Source organism: Chrysoperla carnea, chromosome 1 (genome assembly GCF_905475395.1).
Source record: "Chrysoperla carnea chromosome 1, inChrCarn1.1, whole genome shotgun sequence".
In the NCBI taxonomy this organism is placed as follows: domain Eukaryota; kingdom Metazoa; phylum Arthropoda; class Insecta; order Neuroptera; family Chrysopidae; genus Chrysoperla; species Chrysoperla carnea.
The window spans coordinates 130,415,998-130,438,147 of record NC_058337.1 but is presented as its reverse complement, the minus strand read 5'-3'; the positions used below and the strand labels follow the sequence as shown (position 1 = coordinate 130,438,147).

The following is a 22,150-nucleotide window of genomic DNA, read 5'->3' as shown; positions in this document are numbered from 1 at the left end:
AAATCTGCCTTTTAACTATTGAAACACAAAATAATGCAAACATAACTAAATAGCTAAATCTAGACGAAAAATCAAAAAATTTCAGTATTACTAAAATAACTTTGGTATGTTCATTGTACGAAATCTATGATGTAGGATCGTGCTATCAGTAAATGATAAGCATGGGGATGAAATGCACGTGGAAAAGTGTTGAAATATGGATTAGGGAAATGATTTTGTAAGAAAACCTAAAGAAAATTTTCTATGTTTTGGAATTTTACGCTAATTAAATCTATATGCCCCTTGGATATGCGAAAATTTAGGTGAGGTTAAAGACAACAAACAAGCAAACAAATATTTTCCAAAATCAGTTCACAATAGGCAGAGAAATCGGCGAACAATAACAAACTTTTTGGAGTTAGACGAAATTTACTTGATTATTTTCTTGTCTTAAAAAAATTTCATTATCCTTTTAATGTTCTTTAACCAAAGAAAACGATCTTTTCTGTTCATGTTCTATCAATAAAAAATTTAAATTATGTAAAAACTACTTACTAGTGGAGTAACAGCAATCGGTGTTGGTTTAAGTTGATTAAATGGACATTGTCCGTTCAACTTTATTAAGTTCCCATTTACCAGAGCTACTAAGATCGAAATAAGCACGATGGAAAGAGACAGTCTTTTTGCGTTCATAATTATAATTTAATTTATTAAAAATACGATGAATTTTTATTAAGTTTACGCTATTTAACCAAAAATTTCGAAACTATCAACCTTACTTTATGGATTAAAGCAATAAATAATTTCGAAACTCTTTGTAGTAAAAAAAAAAAAAACTATTATAAGGTCATAACATACAAAGTGTTTACAAACTATTGGAGGGCGTGTTAATTGGCATCGCTGTACACTTACTAATAAAAACGATTGAAAATTATAACAGCTTCCTTGATAAGCAAACCTATATCCACTGAAAGCGCTGGCGTCGCGTCGATTTGATTGTCCCTACCAATATAAATCGAGTTTACAGAGTATACAGAGGTAGATTATCCGAAAGACAAACTTGGCATGTGCCTAGAGGCGATCAAAGATTGTTTCCCATCTCCTTTTAGCAAGTCAAAGTTTTATATGTAGGTATTTCATATGTATCTCGTACCATTTACATGGATACAATTGATAATTAATCATATTTTAAACAATTACGAATAATTTATTGCAAATTTTCTAAGATGGTAGCGCTGCGATCTAATCAGTTGTTCCCTCCAAATACTAAGCACGCAACGAAAACCAAAATTTAGTACAACGTACCCATGAGCCAATTAAGCTATATTGCTCGTTTACGAAGTCAAATCTCTTTTTACGTCCTGAACACCTTATAAAAATTTCAGCTCGATAACTCTTCGATTTTGAGGTATCAAGCTCATGGGCGAACTGATGAATGGGAAAGAGGAAATAGGTCTCTTCAAATGGACCAATAAGGTGATTTTATCAACACCAAAATTTTTGTGTGTAGCTTCAATAATTCTAAGCTTTACAAACTTGGGGCTAAATTTAATATACCCTGATATATTTCATATATAGGGTATAAAAATAACTTTACAGAAATTAGTGAATATAAATATAATTTTTCAAAAATACAAATTTATTCGTTTTAATTTTTATTGGAAGTTCTTATAAATAAATAGGAAGGTCTGGGACTGTAGAATCTGTTGAATCTGGTAAAGCATCTGGTGAAGGTCTGAAAGAATCGACTATTTCTTCCATAGAGAAGTCACATTTATGATTCTGAGGAACGGGAACCATATATTGATATAATTGCGGAATATTTTGTTCTTTAAATATTTTTTGAACTCTCTCTTGCATAGCTTGATCATATTTGTCTGTAAGTCCTGATAAGACTGCAATGTCGACTAAAAAATAATTTTCAAATATTATAAAATAGCAGTTGGATCAACTTTTTTCGGTCAGAAAATTAATTATACAATTTTATTGATTATTTTCATAGACAAAATTGCGCTGAACACAGTGATCAAATAAAAAACTTATAAAGCCACAGCTTCATTGATAAAATTGATGAGTTTTAGCCACTTTTATTTTTTTAAAAAGTTTTTCGACTTTTAACAAATTCCTTATGGTAAAATTTTTTAAACGTTTGGAAAATACGTGAAATAACTCTTACAAAAACACAAATAACTAAAAGCAAAACACAATATTTTGACCATATTTCCATATACGACCTTTTGTTTAGTAGGAAACGGTCAAAGATAAAAGGTCGTGGCAAGTTAACGCGGCGTAGGTACTAATCTTCAGTTTCTGTCGTCTGACTTTTAGATGTCCGGCATACCGTTTTAGTTAAAAATACGAAAAAAAAGCAAAAAAAAGGAACTTGTAGCTAAAAATACATTGTAACAATGAGGCGTGGTTTGATAAATTTTGGTTACTATGAGTGGTGTTCACTAATATTACACCATCAAATCTCCGACGTAAAACAATAAATAAAAATTACTTATTATTGTTGTTCACATTTAATTATGCACACAATATTTACATCATGGTCTGTTTGACTAATTTTGATATATAATATGTTACATTCAATCGTAAACTAATTTGACAAATTCTTGTCTAGTAATCTTAATTAAAGAGAATTGAAAAAAATACACTCGAACCAGGACTCGAATTAAGATTCTCTTTAATTAAGATTACTAGACAAGAATTTGTCAAATTAGTTTACGATTGAATGTAACATATTATATATCAAAATTAGTCAAACAGACCATGATGTAAATATTGTGTGCATAATTAAATGTGAACAACAATAATAAGTAATAATAATAAATAAAGTGGATAACAAAGTAAAAAAATTCATTGAGTTGAAAAAATTGCATTCGTGTCTAGAACTCGAATAGCCTAATTGGTAGGGCGCTTGACATGAATCCAAGAAGTCCGGGTTCGAGTCCTGGTTCGAGTGTATTTTTTTCAATTCTCTTTAATTAATAAATAAAAAGTTTATATTTTCTTACCATCATATTTGGAATTTGGTAAATTATGACATAATAAACCAATACCAAACAAAGTACGTGGTTCAAGAGCTATATAATAACCTGTGAATCCTACAGGAGACGTATCAGGTGCAACTAAAAAAAAATTTATTCATAATAATTCGCAAACATCTGAAAATCAGTGCTACCGAGTCGTTTCCGAGATTTCTGATAAATAAAATTAATGCAAGTTCTCTATTAATATTTTCTAGATGCTCTTAAGGAAGATTTCCCTTCAATCTGGTATCATCATAACGCCTCTATTATAATGCTTTATATGACTTACCCTGATACTTGACATCAAAGACTCCAATCCGCTCTAAAGCTTTGCTATGAATTTTAATATCATAGCATTGATCATTTTCAGGGTATAGAAATCTTTGAGTCATTACAATTGAATCTTTTGATGATTGTTTCAACAGCATTTGTATATCAGTTCGGTTTAAAGGACCACTTGATGTTTCAGCAATTACATTATATTTTCCTTTAAGCTATGTAATAAAAATAAAGCAACAATAATTCAATCTGAACCGCAAAATAAAAAAATGGGCTTAAATAAATACTTACAATTGGTATAACAGCATTTTGTGGAGGTTTAAGTCCAGCAAATGGACATTCTCCATCTAACGTAACTAAGTTTCCATTTGCTAAAGCTATAATCGATACAATCTCGACGATTATTTTAAATAGTTTTATTGGATTCATTTCTGTTTTTTTTTTGGCTGATGCAAAAACTTTAAACGTTTCCAAACTTCGTCCAACTAACTAACATTTTTTCTCTTTTATACACAAATTAACGTGACGTAAGAGTACGTTAATTAATGCCAAAAATTTGTCAAAAAAAGTGTTAACTAGTTTTGGGAAATGTAAAAATAGATAACACAACTATCAAGTGGGCTGGGAGGTACACGGGAAAAAATTCGTGTCATATGATTGTATCGATATTTAAAAACCAGGCAAAGATATCATAAAATCTGTCGTTTTGTACCGAGAATCAGAGCAGAAATAAAATCCTTCCAAAGTCGTATCGGGAAAACTCTTTCGACATAGTTGCATATCGCAAAACATTAGATATATAGTGATGGAATTAGCTACTCTGATCCAAAATTCAAATAAATTTTGTGTGTATTGATTCTACTACTGTGAAAAACGGCCAATAGGACAAGATATTTAAGTGGCACTAAAATGTCCGCGCAATCACATTATGCGGATTTTTTCGGTGCATCTCCCGGATAAAAAAAGTACATAAAATTTTAATTAAAAATAATATTGAAATAAATAAATCAAGATAAAAGATAAATTAATTATTAGATTCAAAAAATATTTAAATAATTATAAATAAAATGTAATACATCGATTAAGTTTTAAATTTTGACTACAAATTTATAAAATAATTATAATTGAAATGTAAAATTTAATGTTAAAAAGGGTGAGTGCAGTTAGACATTTGTTGGGTAAACTAGAAATAAGACCACGATATTAAAACGCATTTTAAAAGTTTAAAATCAATAAATAACTATAATTCCGAAGTAAAGTTTAATGTTAACATGTGAAAACAAACAATTGACTGAGTTAATTATATAAATACCATTACAATGTTGATTACGGAATAGTTTGTTGTTTTATGACATACATGTAAGTAAAGAAAGATACCCACTCTTTGATATCCACACAGAACTGATATTCCCTTATAATGTATACTATATAACTTGCGCCTGGTTTGCGCTTTAAAGGATAAAGAATGTTGTTTATGATAAAATGTTTTAAGCAAAAGTTGTTAATTTTTATATAAGGAACATTTTTTATAGATAAACTTTTGTTCTATCTCTGACAGTTTACAAGATGGGTCCTACGGAACCAAAACCCAGTTGACCAATGTTGTATCGTTTTTTTAATCGGCAGATGGGCGGATGGACAAACGGAAATGGGGTAAGAATAAGAAAGAATAGAAAAGGGTATAAAAATAACTTTGTAGACATTTGTAAATATATTAAATATATTTATTTATTATCAATTAATTTCAAAGTTTTTCAAAGGGGTTCAAAGCATTTGGTGGAGGGATGTAAGAATCGATTATTTCTTGTGGTGTGAAGTCACATTTATGATTCTGAGTAACAGGAACCACATATTCATATAATTCCGGAATATTTTGATCTTTAAATACTTTTTGAACTCTCTCTTGCATAGCTTGATCATATTTGTCTGTCAGCCCCGATAATACTGCAATGTCGACATGATACTTTGAATCTGGTAAATTATGACATAATAAACCAATACCAAACAGAGTAGATGGATCAAGAGCTATAAAATAACCTGTGAATCCTACAGGAGACGTATCGGGTGCAACTGAAAAAACAAATGTATTCATAATAACTTTTTTTTAAACATCTGAAAAGCAGTGGTACTAGTTTGAGCTAAATCCCCCAAATTGAGATATTATACGGCGGAAAACGAAAGTGCTGCGTTTTCAGTCTAAAAAAGGGAATTTTTCGGACACTATGACCACTTGATAACATAATTATTAAACAATTCAGCAAACGTGAAAAATTCCTTGTTGCGTTTTTCCAGGTCGATAGTTTAAATATGATGTTATCATGCTCAGTTGAAATCGCAGCATTTTCGAAAAAAGTCGAAGAGAGAAATTTCGTAGACTCGCTAAAGGGAAGCCACTTGCGAAGTTTCAAGTATGTATTAAACATTAAACAAAACATCCTTTCTGTCCCATGTTCATTCATTCATTTCAACAGTATTGTTAAAAATTTCTATGGTTTTCTTATATCGATCTATTTATATAACGCTTTGATCTAGCTTAAGTCTATTATCGCAATTCTATTTGAACTACTGATTGCACTGGCCAAACGACATAAAACTTAAAGTAGTTTTGCAGGAAATCGTGCAAAGATGTAGTTTTTTTTTGTAGTAAAAGAGTTGTATAAGTATTGACCATTTATTTGGGTTTCGAAAATTTACGAAAGTACTGGATGGAAATTTTTCGTAAGGAAAATGTCTCTTCAATATGGTATTATCATAACGCCTCTATTATAATGCTTTATATGACTTACCCTGATACTTGACATCATAGACTCCATTCCGTTCTAAAGCTTTGCTCTGAATTTTAATATCATAGCATTGATCATTTTCGGGAAATAGAAATCTTTGTGTCATTACAATTGAATCTTTTGATGATTGTTTCAACAGCATTTGTACATCTGTTCGATTTAAAGGGCCATCGGATGTTTCAGCAATTACATTAAATTTTCCTTTAAGCTATTGAATAAAAATAAAGCAACAAAATAATTCAATCTGAGCAGCAAAATAAATAATGTGTTAAAAAAGTACTTACAATTGGAATAACAGCATTTTGTGGAGGTTTAAGTCGAGCAAATGGACATTCTCCATCTAACGTAACTAAGTTTCCATTTGCTAGAGCTATAATCGATAAAATCTCGACGATTATTTTAAATAGTTTTATTGGACTCATTTTTGTTTTGTTTTTGGAAATGATGCAAAAACTTTAAACGTTTCCAAACTACATCCTTCTAACTAAAATTTTTCTCTTTTATACATAAATTAACGTGACGTTAGACTATGCTAATTAATGCCAAAAATTAGGCAAAAAAAGAGTAAACCAGTTTGCGAAATGTAAAAATAGATAACAAAATGGCCAAATTGGCTGGGAGGAGCACGGGAAAAACTTCGTATGACATGACACTGTCGATATTTAAAAACCAGGGAAGGATATGGTTAATTCTGCCGTTTTGTACCGAAAATCAAAGCGGAAATAAAATCTTTCTAAATTGTAGTAATGTCGGGGAATGTTTTTGCCATAGTTGCAACGCAAAACATTAGATGTGTAGTAGTAATGATCGCTCTTTCAGATACTTTGAACCAAATTTGAAATAACTGTTGGGAAACTTGGCGAGTGTAATCCCCCTCTTTCTCAACTAGTTAATAAAGTCGATAGGACGAAATTTTGTTCAAAATGTTAAAGTAGAAAAATTCCAAAATTCTAATTACTTTTTTACACTTTTTTCGAAATGCAACCATGTCTAAAAAATATTTTAAGAAATATTTCCGCTTAGAGGATATCCCTGACTTTCGTAACGAGTATGAATTGATTCAATTGCCATGAAAAAACGCAAATAGGACAATATTTTGTGCTGGTACTAAAAACTCCTCGCAGTCACAATATGCAAATTTTTTCTGGACATCTCCCGGGCCAAATAGGTGCATAAAATTTTAATAAAAAATAATAGTAAAATCGTTTAATATAACAATTACCCAAAAAAATAAATAAAATAAATATAAATCAAGATAAAAGATAAATTAATTATTAGATTCAAAATATATTTAAATAATTATAAATAAAATGTAATACATCGGTCGATTATAATAAAAAAAAAATTTAAATAACAAATACTTTTGCAAAGATAGCAAGTTTTAAATTTGGACTATAATTATTAAATAATTAAATAATTATAATTGTAATGTAAACGTGTATTAAAACGGACTAAAAAGTATAAAATAATTAAAATTGCAATGTAAAGTTTAATGTTAAAAAGTATGAAGTGTCGGACATCCATTGAGTAGACTTGCAATTAGTTTATAAGAATGGCACCTCACGCTTTTTAACATTTAACTTTACATTAAAGTTATAAGAATTATTTCATGCTTTTATTAAGTTCATCTTATTGGTAAGTGCCTTCATTTTCAAATGATTTGGACTGAACTGAAAAACAATATAGTTTTCTATAACGTATGTTATTAAGGCTATAACTTGGCGGATGTTAGCTTTAAGGTGATTTTAGTTGCAGGTTTATTGACATACACCCGATTCTAAAGAAAACCCCAAAATTGGTAATCCAAAGGCCTATATTCTTGGCTGAACTCAAGCAACGATGATATCACGCAGATCCAAAGCTTACTCGAGCTGTTGTACAATTCGCTCGCAAAAACGATTAAATTTTCCATAATTTTCCCCTTAAAGCCTTTACATAGTTTTTACAGAACTGTTATTTCTGTAGAACAAGAAAACAATTTGAGTGTTAATTAAACAATTCATATCGTGAATGGAATGTTTCAAACTAACATTTGACTTTTGAGACAAGCGAAAGTATTCATAACATTCTAATTTACGGAGTTCCAAACATAAGAAAGTGAAAATTTGGAAACTTTACAAACAAATTTTTTTCTGATAAATTCCTTGAAAACTCAACTTATTCAGCCAAAATGTGACTCCATATGTTTTTAATGTCTGTAACCCTGAAAAGAAACGTAGCCAATTTTATCCAAAATCTAGAAATAAGACGATTACAAATGGTAAAACATTATAGCCAATATTCCCCTAAATTAAATAACCGACCGGTCAAATCTTATGGTGAACCGGTATTGGTCGAGGATAAGGTAGGAAATGTATGAGTAGACAATTTCACATTTAGTTGCTAAAATTGGATCTTAAAAATACAAAGTAAAAATAAATAACATGATTTAAATTGGTAAATATAGATATAATTATTTCAAAAATTCAATTATTTTGTACATTTTTTTATTAGGATCTATTTAAATTTGGGAAGCTTGGCATTAAAGCATCTGATGAAGGCATTAAAGAACTGAATATTTCTTGTGGAGTGAAGGCACATTTATGGGTCTGAGGAACTTCAACAACATATTCATATAGATTCTCAATATTTTGATCTTTAAATACTTTTTGAACTCTTTCTTGCATAGCTTGATCATATTTCTCTGTAGCTCCTGATAATACTGCAATGTCGACTAAAAAATAATTTTTTCAAATATTATATTATATAGTCCAGTCTGGTTAACTTTTTTTACGCGAATAAATTGATAATCCAATTTTATTTACTGTTTACTTGTTTATTAACTTCCCAGAGGAAGTTAATGCAATGGGGCCGATTTTGAAAACCTCCAGTTTTACATATTTCCACGGTTTCAAGACTTTAATATCCAAACCAAGCCTTTTCAATGTGATGCCTGTGTGTGTGTACGTGTGTGCGTATATTTGTATGTGCGTAGGTATGTTCGTTCGGTTTCTTTCGTCTCGATTATCTCGCGAACCAATAACGACATTAACACGTGACTGGGCTTAATCGACGCGTAATCACGTATTTAAGAACTGTTTTAGAGTTGGTTTAGCCGTTTTTTAATGGTAATAAAAAAATGGAAAAATCATCATTTATCTACGGAGATAATGATCGTTAAAGCATAAGCTGCAAAACATGTTCGAAACATAATCTATAAATGTTAACAAGACCTTTTTTTACGTAATTGGCAGTCTTTTCCCCTCTGGGAAGTTAGTCGTGTGGACTACAGGAGTCGTACTCACACGACTTCAATACCACACCGACTATGTACTGCCAATTTTTAAAATTGCACTAAGCACGATGCTGACAAAAACCATTTTGAACCCACGGCTTCATTGTTAAAAATGATGTTTTTTAGCAACAATTTTTTTTTTTTAAATGTTTTAAGGAAACAGTGCGTCCGGCAAAAAAATTGTATCATCAATTTTCTGACGTTAATTTTGACCATGCACCTACTCGTCAATAATAATTCATAAATAAATAAAAAATTTATGTTCCCTTACACTGATATTTTGAATCTGGTAAGGTATGGCATAATAATCCAACAGCAAACAGAGTGGGTAGATCAAAAGCTAAAAAGTAACCCATGTAACCTACAGCTTCCGTATCAGGTGCAACTGAAAAATAATGTATAATTTTCAGTTTCAGCTTCACTATTGGTAATAAATTTTTTAGAAATCGTCTTAAATGCAGTGTTGCTAGATTGAAGTGTATGCTCCCAATTCAAAGGGAAAATCTCTAATGTCGTTAAGCTTAGAGCTTCAATAAATGATAGTCAGCCATGGAGCCTGACAGAGTGAAAACTTTAAACTTTGGAATAACTGTGTTTTTAAGCCTCTTATATACGATATATGTGGATGTTTTTAAAGAACATCCTTCTTCAATCTGACATCCACACAACTCCATTAATTTATTATATTACTTACCTTGATACATTGCATCATAGACTCCATTCTGTTCTGTAGCTTTGATGTCTATTTTAATATCATAGCATTGTTCATTTTCCGGAAATTGAAATCTTTTTGTAAGTAAGACTGAATCTTTTGAGGTTTGTTTCAACAGCATTTGCAAATCAGTTCGGTTTAAAGGGCCATCGGATGTTTCAGCAATTATATTAAATTTTCCTTTAAGCTATATTGAATAAAATTATAACAAAAATAATTCAATCTGAGCAACAAAATAAATAAAAATGTGTCTCATAATTAACGCAAGATTTGAATGTTTCCCCATTAATAAAAGTGTTTGGTAACGATTCACTTTTTCTGAATAACGATTTTCTGTTCTATACATGCTAGAAAGATGGGATTTTCACCAATTGTCTCAAAATAAAGTCAAATTAACAGGAAATTTCGAAAAATTTCATTTTTCACAACGTAGCTCCCGGGAAAATTGGATAAACTTTTTTGTGATTTTCCGGGTTGTTTTTGGGGGGTTAGAGAAAAATGACTAAACATTTTTTGTTAATTTTGACTCCAATTATATGATAAAATTTTTCCTGTAGCGATTTGATCAATATCACTTATTTGTTTAAAACTAGTTTAAACCCACCCGCAACCTGCTTTTTTTGGTGCAGGAGCATGTTTTAAACGGGATCCTGAAAAAATTTTCCAAGCCAAAATAATCAGGCTCAATGAAGAATTTTTCCAGAATGAAATAGATATGTGAATATGTTTAAAAAATCGTATTGCACTTGTGCTAGGTAAAATATTTAAAAATAGTACTTACTAATGGAACAACAGCAATTTCTGGAGGTTTAATACCAGAAAATGGACATTCTCCATCTAACGTAACTAAGTTTGCATTTGCTAAAGCTACAATCGATATAATCTCAACGATTATTTTAAATAGTTTTATTGAATTCATTTTTGTTTTGTTATTTTTGAAATGATGCAAACTACGTCCTATCACCCTAAAATTTCTCTTTTTTATACATAAATTAATGTGACGTATATTTGCAAAATTAATTGTTAATGTCAAAAATTTGTCAAAAAGGGTATTGTAAGCTACTTTTGTAAATGTAAAATATAAGATAACAATTGGTCTGGGAGGTGAACGGGAAAAAATTTGTGTGAGACGCCTACGTCGAGAATTTAAAGCCAGGCCAAGATATCGTAAAGTGTGCTGTTTTGCACCGAGAATCAGATGGAATTGAAACCCCGCTAAATTAAAGTAATGCCAGGGAGATTTTTCAATCAACATCAGATAGGTAGACAGACACGCAATCAAATACATTGAACCAAATTTCACAGTAATTAAATTCATGACTTTTGGAAAACTTTGGGGATGTAAATCCACCTTTCTCTCTACGACAGAATGAAGTTGTGTGTGGGCAAAATTTGGTGCGAATAGTAAATAGAAAAATCCATCAATATTAACCTGTTCATTTTTTGAAATGCAATGTCGAAAAAGTTTCCTCGGAATTCAGTTTTGGGACTATCCCTGACTGGGGTAACGAGCTTTTGTGGCAAAATTATCTAAGGCAACATTTTTGATTTGTGTTTAAATCTCCGAGCAGTCATACGGATTTTCCCGTGCATCTCCCAGACCAAAAAAGTACATAAAATTTTAATAATAATTATTAAAAAATAATAGTAAAATTGTTTATTATAATTATTAGCAAAAAAACAAGATAATTAAATGAATAATTTTCAAATAAATACAAGAGAAAAGATTATTATATTAGTTTCAATATATTTAAATAATTATCAATAAAATGAACATCGGGCGTTTTTAACAGAAAAAGTTTTAAAAAAAAATACTTTTTTTCAATTGTTTGGCTACAAAACGATTCACTATTCACAGTAGTATGTATCAGGTTTTTATGAACTTAACTATAACGGACATTATGCTTCAAATACCAGGCAATAATGCTAGCATGATTAGTAATGCTAGGCTAGATTAATGAAGGTATAAAGGAGTCGATAATTTCTGGAGCTGAAAAATCACATTGATGATTCTGTTCAATTTCCACAAGATATTGATTTAAATATCCAATATTATTATATTCTAATAATTTTCGAACTTGTGCTTGCGTAACTTTATCGTATTCGATTGTAAAAGCTGATAAGACTGCTATTTCAACTGAAAATAATTTTTAAAGTTATTAATAACATTGATTAACTCATAATTTAAAAAATTGCGTTTTGTTATCTGACCTTGATATTGATAATTTGGTAGATCGTGGCATATGATTGCAACAGCCCTTAAAGTTAATGGATCAAGTGATAAGAAGTATGCTTTATATTCAACAAAGTTCGTATTGGGTGCAACTAGAAAAATATCAAAATTATTAGTTTTAGATATTTAACTCATCAGCACTCGCGTTATGACCATTTTATTCACGCTCGATTTAAAACATAAAAAACTTTTGTTTTTCAAATAATTTATGATATTGACGCATGTGCAGAACGCTTGAGCAAATCACTCATCATGCGACTAAGGATTACCGGACGAGACGAGACGCGAGTGCTGACGGGTTGAAAAAATTTAAAAAGAACTGCGACTTTCGAGAAATTATTTAATTACCCTGATAAAGTGCATCGTAGACTCCAGGCCGGCCGAAAGCTTTGATGTTTAGATAAAACTCATTACACTGACCAGTTTCTTTTGATCGAAATCTATCTGTAATTGTAACTCCATCTATTGCAGTTTGTTTCAATGTCACACTTATATCAGTTCGGTTTATAGGACCAATAGATGTTTCAGCAATCGCATTGAATTTTCCCTTCAGCTATTGAATAAAAATAAAGCATTAATTAATTAAACAGACTGAATATAAGCGACAAGGCGACGAATCTAATCGTGTTGATTATCTTTTGTATCACTGACACTGAAAATGCCTTGAAAAGAGACTCCGTAACTAAATATAAAGAAAGTACTGCTTATTTATCAGTTTCATTAGTTTGTGATAACTCATTTTAAAAAACACAAATTTGTCTCCAGGAATTATTGTTCAATCGATTTTATTTCCGGGTGTTCTTTTCTCATAAGTCCTCTTCTTAGTTTTTCTTTGGGACTTTTTCAGACAGTTTTTTCTCATGAAAAAGAAAATCGATATGACTTCTTCAAATAAAATATTTAAAAAAAATGTACTTACAAGCGGAACAATGGCAATGCTTGCAGGTTTCAGTTGAGAAAATGGACATTGCCCATCCAAAGTAATTAAGTTTCCCGTTACTACCGCCAAAATCGAAATCAATTCGAAAATGATATTAAATAATTTTATTGAATTCATGATTTTTTTTATGTTTGTTTATTTTCAATATTGATAAAAAAACCATAAAAATTTTTATTATTTAATTTATTTTAATATATTTAACCGAAAATTTTGAAAAGTTTGAGCGTATGTTACTTTATAGATACAATCAATAAATAATTTGCTAATAATTTGTAGTAAAATATTCTAAAAAAATTATTCTAAGGTCATTTCGTGAAAAGTGTTTGCGAACTAATGGAGGGGATATTATTTATTTAACGGCAGTATGTAACATTTTATTATTTTCAAAATCATCAAACATGAATTGTGGCAAAGTTTCAATCATAACTGTTTTCCTGCCTAACACTTCATTTAAAAATATCTGCTCCCCTCAAATTTATAGATCTATCTGACAATCTTATTCCCGGATTCTCGGATGACTCCACTAAAAATGTTTTATTCATACAAAAAAAAAAAATTTTTTTTTGTAAGGAACATTTTTTTTAATTTAACTTTTCTTCTATCTTTAATGGTTTACAAGATGAAATTTTGTGAAAAATCTTATAACTTTCTAACTTTGAAAAGCTGTATCTCCGAAAATATCGGTCGTATAAGAACTGGCTTGGTCTAAAATTGTTGCATATGTAACTTTCTTAAAAATGAATAATACAATTTTTTATGAGAAACCAGTTCTTCGAAACCAGTCGAAAACTTGGATTTAACATTACCATTACACTACAAACAACATATCACAAAAAAAAACCTGATTTGATGCAGCGTTCAATGCTTAATTTGATTGGCCTATTATACTGATTGACATTATCAAGTTTATTATCAAATTATCAATGACAATGTCACGAAGTTTTTATAATAGTACTAGCTGTTAAACCCGCTTCGCTGGGTTGTTTTTGCACATTTAAATATCAAAATTGTTAAATGAAAGACTTTTTTTTTAATTCCCTCTGTGTGTACGGATTAGTAAGATTTTTTTGCCCGATCCCAATATTATGTCTACACTCTTTGTGTGTACGGAAAAGTAAGGGAAAGATCGATAGAAACCCATGGAACATTCCAGAATATTCGAGAAAATTCGATAGAAATCCATAGAACATTCCAGAATGTTCGAGAAAATTCGACAGAAACCCATGGAACATTCCAGATTGTTCGAGAAAGTTTGATAAAATTCAATAAAAATCCATACAACATTCGAGAATATTCGAGAAAGTTCTAGAAAATTCGATAGAAATCCATAGAATATTCCAGAATGTTCGAGAAAATTCTAGAAAATTCGATAGAAATCCATGGAACATTCCAGAATTTTCGAGAAAAATCGAAAGACATTTGCGCCAGTAGCGCCATCTAGTGAAAATTGTACTATTGGCAGTGGGGCCTATTGTACTATTAGAACTATTTTTTTAATCTATTTTCTATGAATTCCTAGATCATTTTTAATTCCACCCCCACCAACCTCCCTTATTCACAATGGGAGCCTAAGGGCTACCCAATGACATAATCCCCTACCGATGGTCAATGGTTAGTTTTAGGAAAAATCGGGGACATACAAACAAACACTCTCTTTTTATATATATATATTTATAGTGTGATTATTTTATAACTATTCTGATAGTACCAAGCTGAACGAGATAGTGTGAGCGTCTTATCACTACAAAAAATAAAAAAGTTCCTTTTTTTTTTTAAAATTTGCCTCTTAAAATTTCGTTTTTCAAGTAAAATTTGTGAAAAATCATTTTTTATCATTCGGGGCCCATCAAAATCTATACCAGCTCAAATCTTCCCAATAATAGACCCCGATTGTTGAAGACGCTATGTAAACCATTGGACTTGTTACTTTCTTTTCCAATTTTATATAACGCAGTTGGGTTTTTTATTTTTATAATTATATATTTTTTAGACTTTTTAGTGGACATCGGGACTCTCGACAACGAAAAACCTAATTTTTATTTTTAGTTTTTTTCTACATATAACTTATATTTGTCATCTTATATATTTATAATCCACTCTAAATTTTATTTTTGTCTTTTAAGCACACTATCTTAGGTCACTTGACTTTTAAAGGCGATTACAACGATACCATAGCTGTCAAAATCCATCGAGCTGTTTGGAAGATACGAGGTAATCAAGAAATTTACAAACAAACAAAAATACATGCATACATACATACAAAAACATAACCACTCCTTCACAGTCGGGTAAAAATTATATGATCAAGCAAATTAAAATGTAAATTATTTATTAAATCAAAAATATCGTTTAGTACAATTTTTTCTGTTCAAAATTTTTACATGAGAATTTATAAAAATAATAACATTTTTTTTTATTTAAATTATTAATTCGTTATGGCATACAATATATATTTTTATATTTCTATTTATTTTGGGAGGTTTTTAATTGGTAAGAATAAAACAAATATATATTAAGTACTGGAAATAAAAGGCAAAACCAGAAAACAAAATTAGCACCGTTTTGTATTGTTTTAGCATAAAATTCTGGATCATTTATCTCTGTTTTATTTAATGGAATGCTAATTAACAATCTAATAACTCTATATTTTGACTACATAATTATCGAATCTTATTTTCTAAATTTAGTTTAATTAAAAGAAAGTGGAAAAGTATTCGAAGTTAAATAAATTTTCAACGTTTTAAAAAGATAAAATGGTTTTACATTATTTACATAGAACTTACGAAAATTTATCATGACTACTGGATTTTATTTTGTTATTTGGGATAAAATTATTAAAAAATATATTTATTTGATAGTTTTTTTTTTGCCAGGAACAACATTTCCTTTGTTTTAAGGTTTTTTTTTCCATTCGTCTCTAAATTTAAATTTAAAAAAATTTAAAGAGAGAATTTCAAATGTAAATGGCACTGTGTTTGTGTACGCTAAGACATTTTTTCGGAATGGCTTGAAAGTTTTTGCCATAACGAGGCCTACCTTAATTCCAAAACCGAATTTAATTTCGATTCTTAGATCAATCTAGTCCAAGTTCTGAAATAAATCAAGAGGATTTGCAAATAATGTTGATCTATTTTCTAAATTTCCGAAAACTACCAGGAATTTTTAATTTAAAAGAAAAACGCAGAAATAACTTTTTCTCTTTTCTCGCAGTAACTCGTTTTGAAAAAATCGATAATCAAAAATAAACACGAGTGGTGAAGATCCATCCAGATCAAAAAAGCATCCAGGAGAGGCAAAATTTCATCATAGACTTGGCCCGGACCATGTTTGAGTATCCTTAAGCTAAAGGTGATTCAAAAATGCTATAAACTTTTTTTCCGTCTGGCTTCTTTCTAGTGGTATAGACGAATCGTCCAAACCGGATCGAAAGAGAGTCTAGGAGAAGCAAAATGTGTTCCATCATAGATTTGGTCCCGAAGCATGTCTGATTGGAAGGTCTCCCCCTGACTTTTTTGAGTTTCCGAAACTAAAAATTCAATTTTATCATAATCGTTTTCAATCACCGGAGCTTATTCTACTTTTTTTCTTCTAGAAGAAATATTAGCTTTATTTTAATAGCCTCCTCCAAAAATGTCTTAAAAACTTATCAAATAAAATAAAGACTACTTAAGCGTGACGTTTAGAACGACAGTGCGAGTTAAAAAGGAAGATAGAAAATATATTAAAAGTTATCTTTTTTGGTCTCACTAACGTCAACACTTTTGCAATCATCTTAAAAGACTTTTTCTATTATAGAGGTTAGTTTATTTTTTGGAAGATTTCTTGCTAAACCATCCAGCTGATTTTTCTTTTGGCATTGATACAGATCGTGATACTCGATCACGTTTTTCTTTCTCCTTATCACTGCTGCTATTTCGTCTATTACTTCCCAAAGATTCCAAGGACATACTTTTCTTATTGTCACGTGAAGAAGCAGTTTTCTCGTTTTTCTTATACATAGAACCATCTGATCCATCTTTTGCACGACGATTTAGTGTGGATGATGCTAAATTATCTTTGGATCGTGATTTTCGTTCATTAAATTCAGTACTTTTGGATTTACGATTCAACGTTGATGTACTACGATTTGATGAAATGTCATCCTTTGACTTAGATACATTATCACGTGACTGAGATTTTCGACTTAATGTTGAGACATTATCTTTTGATTTACTGCGTCGATTTAAAGTTGATGAAGTACCATTACGTGAATTTTTTGCATCGATTTTAGATTTTACTGTTGATGTGGATGATTTTGAACGGGGTTGAACTGGTTGTTGGGAATAATCGATATTGTAGCTTTCACGATAATGTCGTGGTTTCCATGGTGCTAGTACGGAGAATGAACGTGATAGAGTTTTTACTTGGGGTGTTACAACGCGAGATGATGCTATTGAACTTAGTTCTTCGCGAGATGCTCCTCGTCGTCGTGCAAAATCACCAGGTCCTGGTATATCTCCAACTGTAAAATTAAATAGATTAGAACATATTTTCTATACCTACAGGATTTCATAAAAAGGGAGTCTTATTTGAAAGTTGAGTATTCATTAAGTTTTATTATATTTCAATCTTTTAGAATCTAAATTGACTGTTAAAACAACCCGAAGAACTAGATCCAATACGAGCTATAAGCTGTAATAAATTAAAAGGACCCCTCTGCATACTAGAAGGTTTTTGTATGGTTTTCCGAAATACTAACCTGTTGCTGCATGTAAATAAACTACACTTCGTTGGGACTGCTGACTGCTATCGCCTTCACTCGATTCCAGTAAACTATCGTTACGTTTTAAACGTTTTAGCGTTGAATCACTTCCAGCACGTCGTCTTCCATCCAATGTATCTGATGTATGACCATTACGTGAATGACCACGTAATATACGTGGCTCGTATGGTGATACTGGTGGTTTACCAGATAACTTTGTTTTATCCTTCCTATCAACGATTTGTTCATCGATATCAGTTAAATTTCGATGTGGTGATGTGCGCGTTAGCGTTGACGTATTGTTATGATTTAACGATGATCGCTGTTTGTAAGAAGTGCCCTTTTGACGTATACTATCGTTATTGGATTCAGCATCGGTGTCACCGAAAAATCGTAAATTTTTTTGTGGTTTTTGTGGTGATGTTGAATCTGGATCTGATACTTCTGTTTCAGAAATCTATGAAAGTAAAAAATTTAAATTATAGAAGTTTATTTTATATTTTTCCATAAGTTAAAAAAATATGTTCAAGAACGCATATCGTGGCGATTATGGCGAATAACTGCGGCCATAATTTCTTTCTGTTTGCTGGTGCCATTATGTCGAAATCTCAGAAACTATGTGAGCACTAAGATGGTATTCGAATGACTAGAAAAGTTATGGAAATAATGGTTTTTATCCCGACTACTTTTGTTTTCGATTCTATCCAAAGGTTTTTCGATTTTCGAGTAAATCAGTTATGTGAATTTATCGATTTCTTTAAAAAAAATTGTTACGAAACTAATCCCAGAAAATTGTTGCCTCGATTTTTATTTGTCTAGTTCGGTAAACTTTACTTACTTTTGAGATATCCGATTGCACAACCAAATTTGATTTTTTATTTTTTCGTGTAATTCGATCTAACGATTTAAACCAATTGTTTGATGAGTTTGATGCTGGTGGAGGCGATTGTTGCTTATTCAATTGTTGATGCTTAGATGAACGTGTTAACGTATTTGTTAAACGTTCCGGTGTTGGACTTCGACTAGAACGAGGTGTAGTTAATTTTTTACGTTTGCTATAATCAACTTCCTGTAACAAAAATATGAATATAATTAGCTTCCTAATAAATTTAACAATAAGGAATGGGACTAAATTTTTTTATCACTTCAGATGAAGAATTCTCACTTTACGAATAGAAAAGTGAAGTTGGTTTTTAAAAATCTTTACTAGTATGCAAGATATGAACGTTTAAAATTCCAAATTATATAAAAAGGACTATATCCAGTAGTGACGTCATACGTGGGTATCGCCATAGAGATTACACATACAACTTAGTTTTCCTAAAATGAGATGGGCAACCTTTGAATGCAATTTAATCAATTTTAATTTCACTTTCAAATTTTGTCATGGTATCGAGTCTAGTCTGACATTTTTATGAGTAATATGGAAAATTCGACGCCAGGATTATACTCTATTTAACTTTCAATAAATAAAATTCCACGTTCCTTCTTCCACGCTTCCAAATTTAGTATCAGACAAGAACTTTTCGTAAGTAATTGACATATTTTAGAAAAATATAATCTTAAAATATATTTAATGTTTTTTTCCTTTTACTACAGATCTGAAAACTGGTAGGATAGCGAACAAGAAACATGGTTTAGTGACATGCCTCGATAAGCAAAAAAAAACTGCGTTCTCTTAAAGCTCGCTTATTCACATTTGGCTCAATGATTATAATTTTTTGCTAAGTATTCAAAAGTACGCTTGTACGGCTCCAATGTCTGACCGTTATATCTAATGCTGCTTTGTTTATCCATTTTTTTTGAAAATAAAGTAAAAAAATTAGCATGCATTGTATATTATTTACTTATGGTCATTCTATAATAAGTAATTAATTAATTTATTCAATAAGTAAAAAAAAAATCGATAAAAGATATATCGATTGTATCTTAAAGAATATTTATTACACTTCCTGGCGATTGGCGATGAACGTGTAGTGTTTATAGAGTAAAAACTTGTAACACACAATTGCATGTTATTTTGCTTACCAGTCTAGGATCAACGTAGTTTTCGAGCTACGGGCGAATATATTATAATTTTAGTATATGACAAGCAAAATGGCTTTCTGTGAAACTTTTTCAACCCATCTCCAAAATGTTCTTCGGATCGTTCTGATCAAAATCTCCGTAGCAGTTACAATCCGTCGCTCGAAAACTACCCGTTCAAAAATTTTGTGGCCGTGAGAGCTTTTGATCAGAACGATCTGAAGAAAATTTTGGCGGTGGTTTGAAAAGCTATTTTCCTAATCATGGTGGTTTGAAATTTACTATTTTAAATTTTTACAGAATACTTTAATTTATGGTTCAAAATGATGATTATAGATCTGCTCTATCTATAATCATCATTTTGAATCATAAATTACAGATTTCTGTAAAAATTTAAAATAGTAAATGTCAGATTAAATGTTACTTTTTTATTTTTTTTAAATATATCTTTATAAATTATAGCTCATGTGTTATTCTGATGTATGAGCTACATTTCTGTACAGTTTCATTAAAAACCGTTCGCTAGTTTTAGCATGAAAGCGCAACAAACAAACAAACAAAGAAACATCCTTACTTTCGCATTTATAATATATAGAGATAGAGAGTGTAGCTTTGATCGCCTGTAGCTCGAAAACTACTCGTTAAAAATTTTTGTAGCTGTGAGAGGTTTGGATCAGAATGAACATTTTAGGGAGGGTTAGAAAAAGTTTCACAAAAAACCAATTTCCTATCTAATATTGCGAAGTCCTTTCCAACCGTTCTTAATTGAGTGTCAATTGCTACATTTGACTCTAGACCTATTATAGTGCATAATTTAACAACATCGCTGTGTGGTTGTGCGTTTTTTTTTATTTATTTTTCATCTAAACTATTTCAAAAATGTAGATTTATTTTATAAATATATGGATAGAAAAAATCTATTGATGCAGTTGTAAAAAAAACTTGTTTATGTATAATTAAACTATTTAAATTATAACTTATAAAAATGTATTTAATCTGTTTTATTAATTTTTTTTTATTGAATGTTTTTATTTTAAATTAATTTTTTTTTATTAACATTTATTGAAACTATTTTAATAAATTGTTTAAAAACCCATTCACTTTGATTTTAATGAAAATGAATTTTTTCGGTAAATTCTTTCAGTAGGTATTTATCTTTCTTATTTCAATGGCGAGTAATTTTTTATGACAAATTCGTCAAAAATCATAGAAATGAACGAGATAGTATAAATAAAAAGAAAGATAAAATTTACGTCATTTTACAATCTTGCAGTCAAAATTGAACTAGTTTAAATAAAATTACAGTTTTGAACAAAGACATCGTCGAAGGTATAAAGTGCAGCTGCCTCATCTCTAAAAGCTCGAAAGAATTTAACCAAATGCTGGTCATATATTGTTCGATATATAATTCCCACCGGAAAGGTCGATTTTCGAAGGTCAACGGATTTTCATATCAATTTTTCGCCGTCACAAATCCTTCAAATTTGTTTGATTTTTCTAAATTATTTTAATCTTCATTTTACAACTACAAAATTTTTTTATCTCTATGAACTTTTCAGATGTAGGTTTGAATTTTACAAAACAAAACCAATTCGCTGAAAAATCGATAGAAGAAATCGTATCTTTAGAGTATTATTGGTCACCTTATCTTAAATCATAATAAATGAAAGATATAAAAAATACATTTTTTCCACAAATGGATATTTTGACTACTGTTTAGATTGATGTGGCCAGCTTAGAACATACGAAAGGTTCTGAAAGAAAACCATCATTTACTAAGCACAAAAAGTTAGTGGAATTCGTAAGACCATCGTTTATAATTTGTAATTTCCAGTGGGATAAGTATACTGTTTGCAAACCATATCGTTAGCCATTTATATTATATGAAGTACGGAGAGTTCTTATGGACGTTCTTATGTATAAAACAAAGAGGGACTTATATGTGTATACATGAACCCAGCCGGTCAGACTCATCACTTGAAATTGTACACATACAATACCAATTACACACAGTAACACATTCCCACTTTGTTTTATACATAAGAACGTCCATAAAAACTCTTCTCACTTCATACACTTTATATGGTTAACGAGATACCTTCTAATCGGTATATACCACTTGCTTTGTTCATACAGTAGACTCTCGACAGTT

At 30.3% G+C, this 22,150-nt stretch overlaps 3 protein-coding genes across 5 annotated transcripts in view; all 3 read right to left on the bottom strand.

Annotated features, from left to right (window-relative positions):
- Positions 1–1,626: 1,626 nt before the first annotated feature.
- Positions 1,627–6,545, bottom strand: LOC123297413. Of its 3 annotated transcripts, none has more exons than XM_044879081.1 (4): positions 6,358–6,545; positions 6,077–6,281; positions 2,997–3,110; positions 1,627–1,886 (listed from the first exon to the last, which is right to left on the bottom strand). In XM_044879081.1, the coding sequence occupies exons 1-4, from the start codon at positions 6,493–6,495 to the stop codon at positions 1,648–1,650; spliced, it is 696 nt and encodes a 231-aa protein (XP_044735016.1). In that variant the 5' UTR covers positions 6,496–6,545; the 3' UTR covers positions 1,627–1,647. The 3 variants fall into 3 exon arrangements, with proteins under 3 accessions (XP_044735016.1, XP_044735000.1, XP_044735008.1); XM_044879065.1 differs by lacking the exon at positions 6,077–6,281 and adding an exon at positions 3,301–3,505; XM_044879073.1 differs by lacking the exons at positions 6,077–6,281; positions 6,358–6,545 and adding exons at positions 3,301–3,505; positions 3,582–3,757.
- A 2,017-nt stretch (positions 6,546–8,562) lies between these two features.
- Positions 8,563–11,027, bottom strand: LOC123294942. Its single transcript, XM_044876141.1, has 4 exons — positions 10,841–11,027; positions 10,042–10,246; positions 9,619–9,732; positions 8,563–8,786 (listed from the first exon to the last, which is right to left on the bottom strand). The coding sequence occupies exons 1-4, from the start codon at positions 10,976–10,978 to the stop codon at positions 8,563–8,565; spliced, it is 681 nt and encodes a 226-aa protein (XP_044732076.1). The 5' UTR covers positions 10,979–11,027.
- Positions 11,028–15,711: 4,684 nt separating this feature from the next.
- The window catches only part of LOC123297345, a 58,935-nt gene continuing 52,496 nt past the window's right edge, over positions 15,712–22,150 (bottom strand). Inside the window, exons 5-7 of the mRNA XM_044878975.1 lie at positions 18,812–19,042; positions 17,971–18,430; positions 15,712–17,733 (exon numbers count right to left, since the gene is read on the bottom strand). Of these exons, the coding sequence (XP_044734910.1) occupies positions 17,036–17,733; positions 17,971–18,430; positions 18,812–19,042 (1,389 nt within the window). The 3' untranslated portion in view covers positions 15,712–17,035. The remainder of the gene's footprint in view (positions 17,734–17,970; positions 18,431–18,811; positions 19,043–22,150) is intronic.

Excerpts from the sequence above, each read along its gene's own strand:
- LOC123294942 (XM_044876141.1), bottom strand. The coding sequence starts at position 10,978 with ATGAATTCAATAAAACTATTTAAAATAATCGTTGAGATTATATCGATT. Across the intron at positions 9,733-10,041 it reads CTATGATGCAATGTATCAAG|TTGCACCTGATACGGAAGCT; the intron begins GTAAGTAATATA and ends ATTATTTTTCAG. Across the intron at positions 8,787-9,618 it reads ACCAGATTCAAAATATCAGT|TCGACATTGCAGTATTATCA; the intron begins GTAAGGGAACAT and ends ATTATTTTTTAG.
- LOC123297413 (XM_044879081.1), bottom strand. The coding sequence starts at position 6,495 with ATGAGTCCAATAAAACTATTTAAAATAATCGTCGAGATTTTATCGATT. Across the intron at positions 3,111-6,076 it reads CTATGATGTCAAGTATCAGG|TTGCACCTGATACGTCTCCT; the intron begins GTAAGTCATATA and ends ATTTTTTTTTAG. Across the intron at positions 1,887-2,996 it reads ACCAAATTCCAAATATGATG|TCGACATTGCAGTCTTATCA; the intron begins GTAAGAAAATAT and ends ATTATTTTTTAG.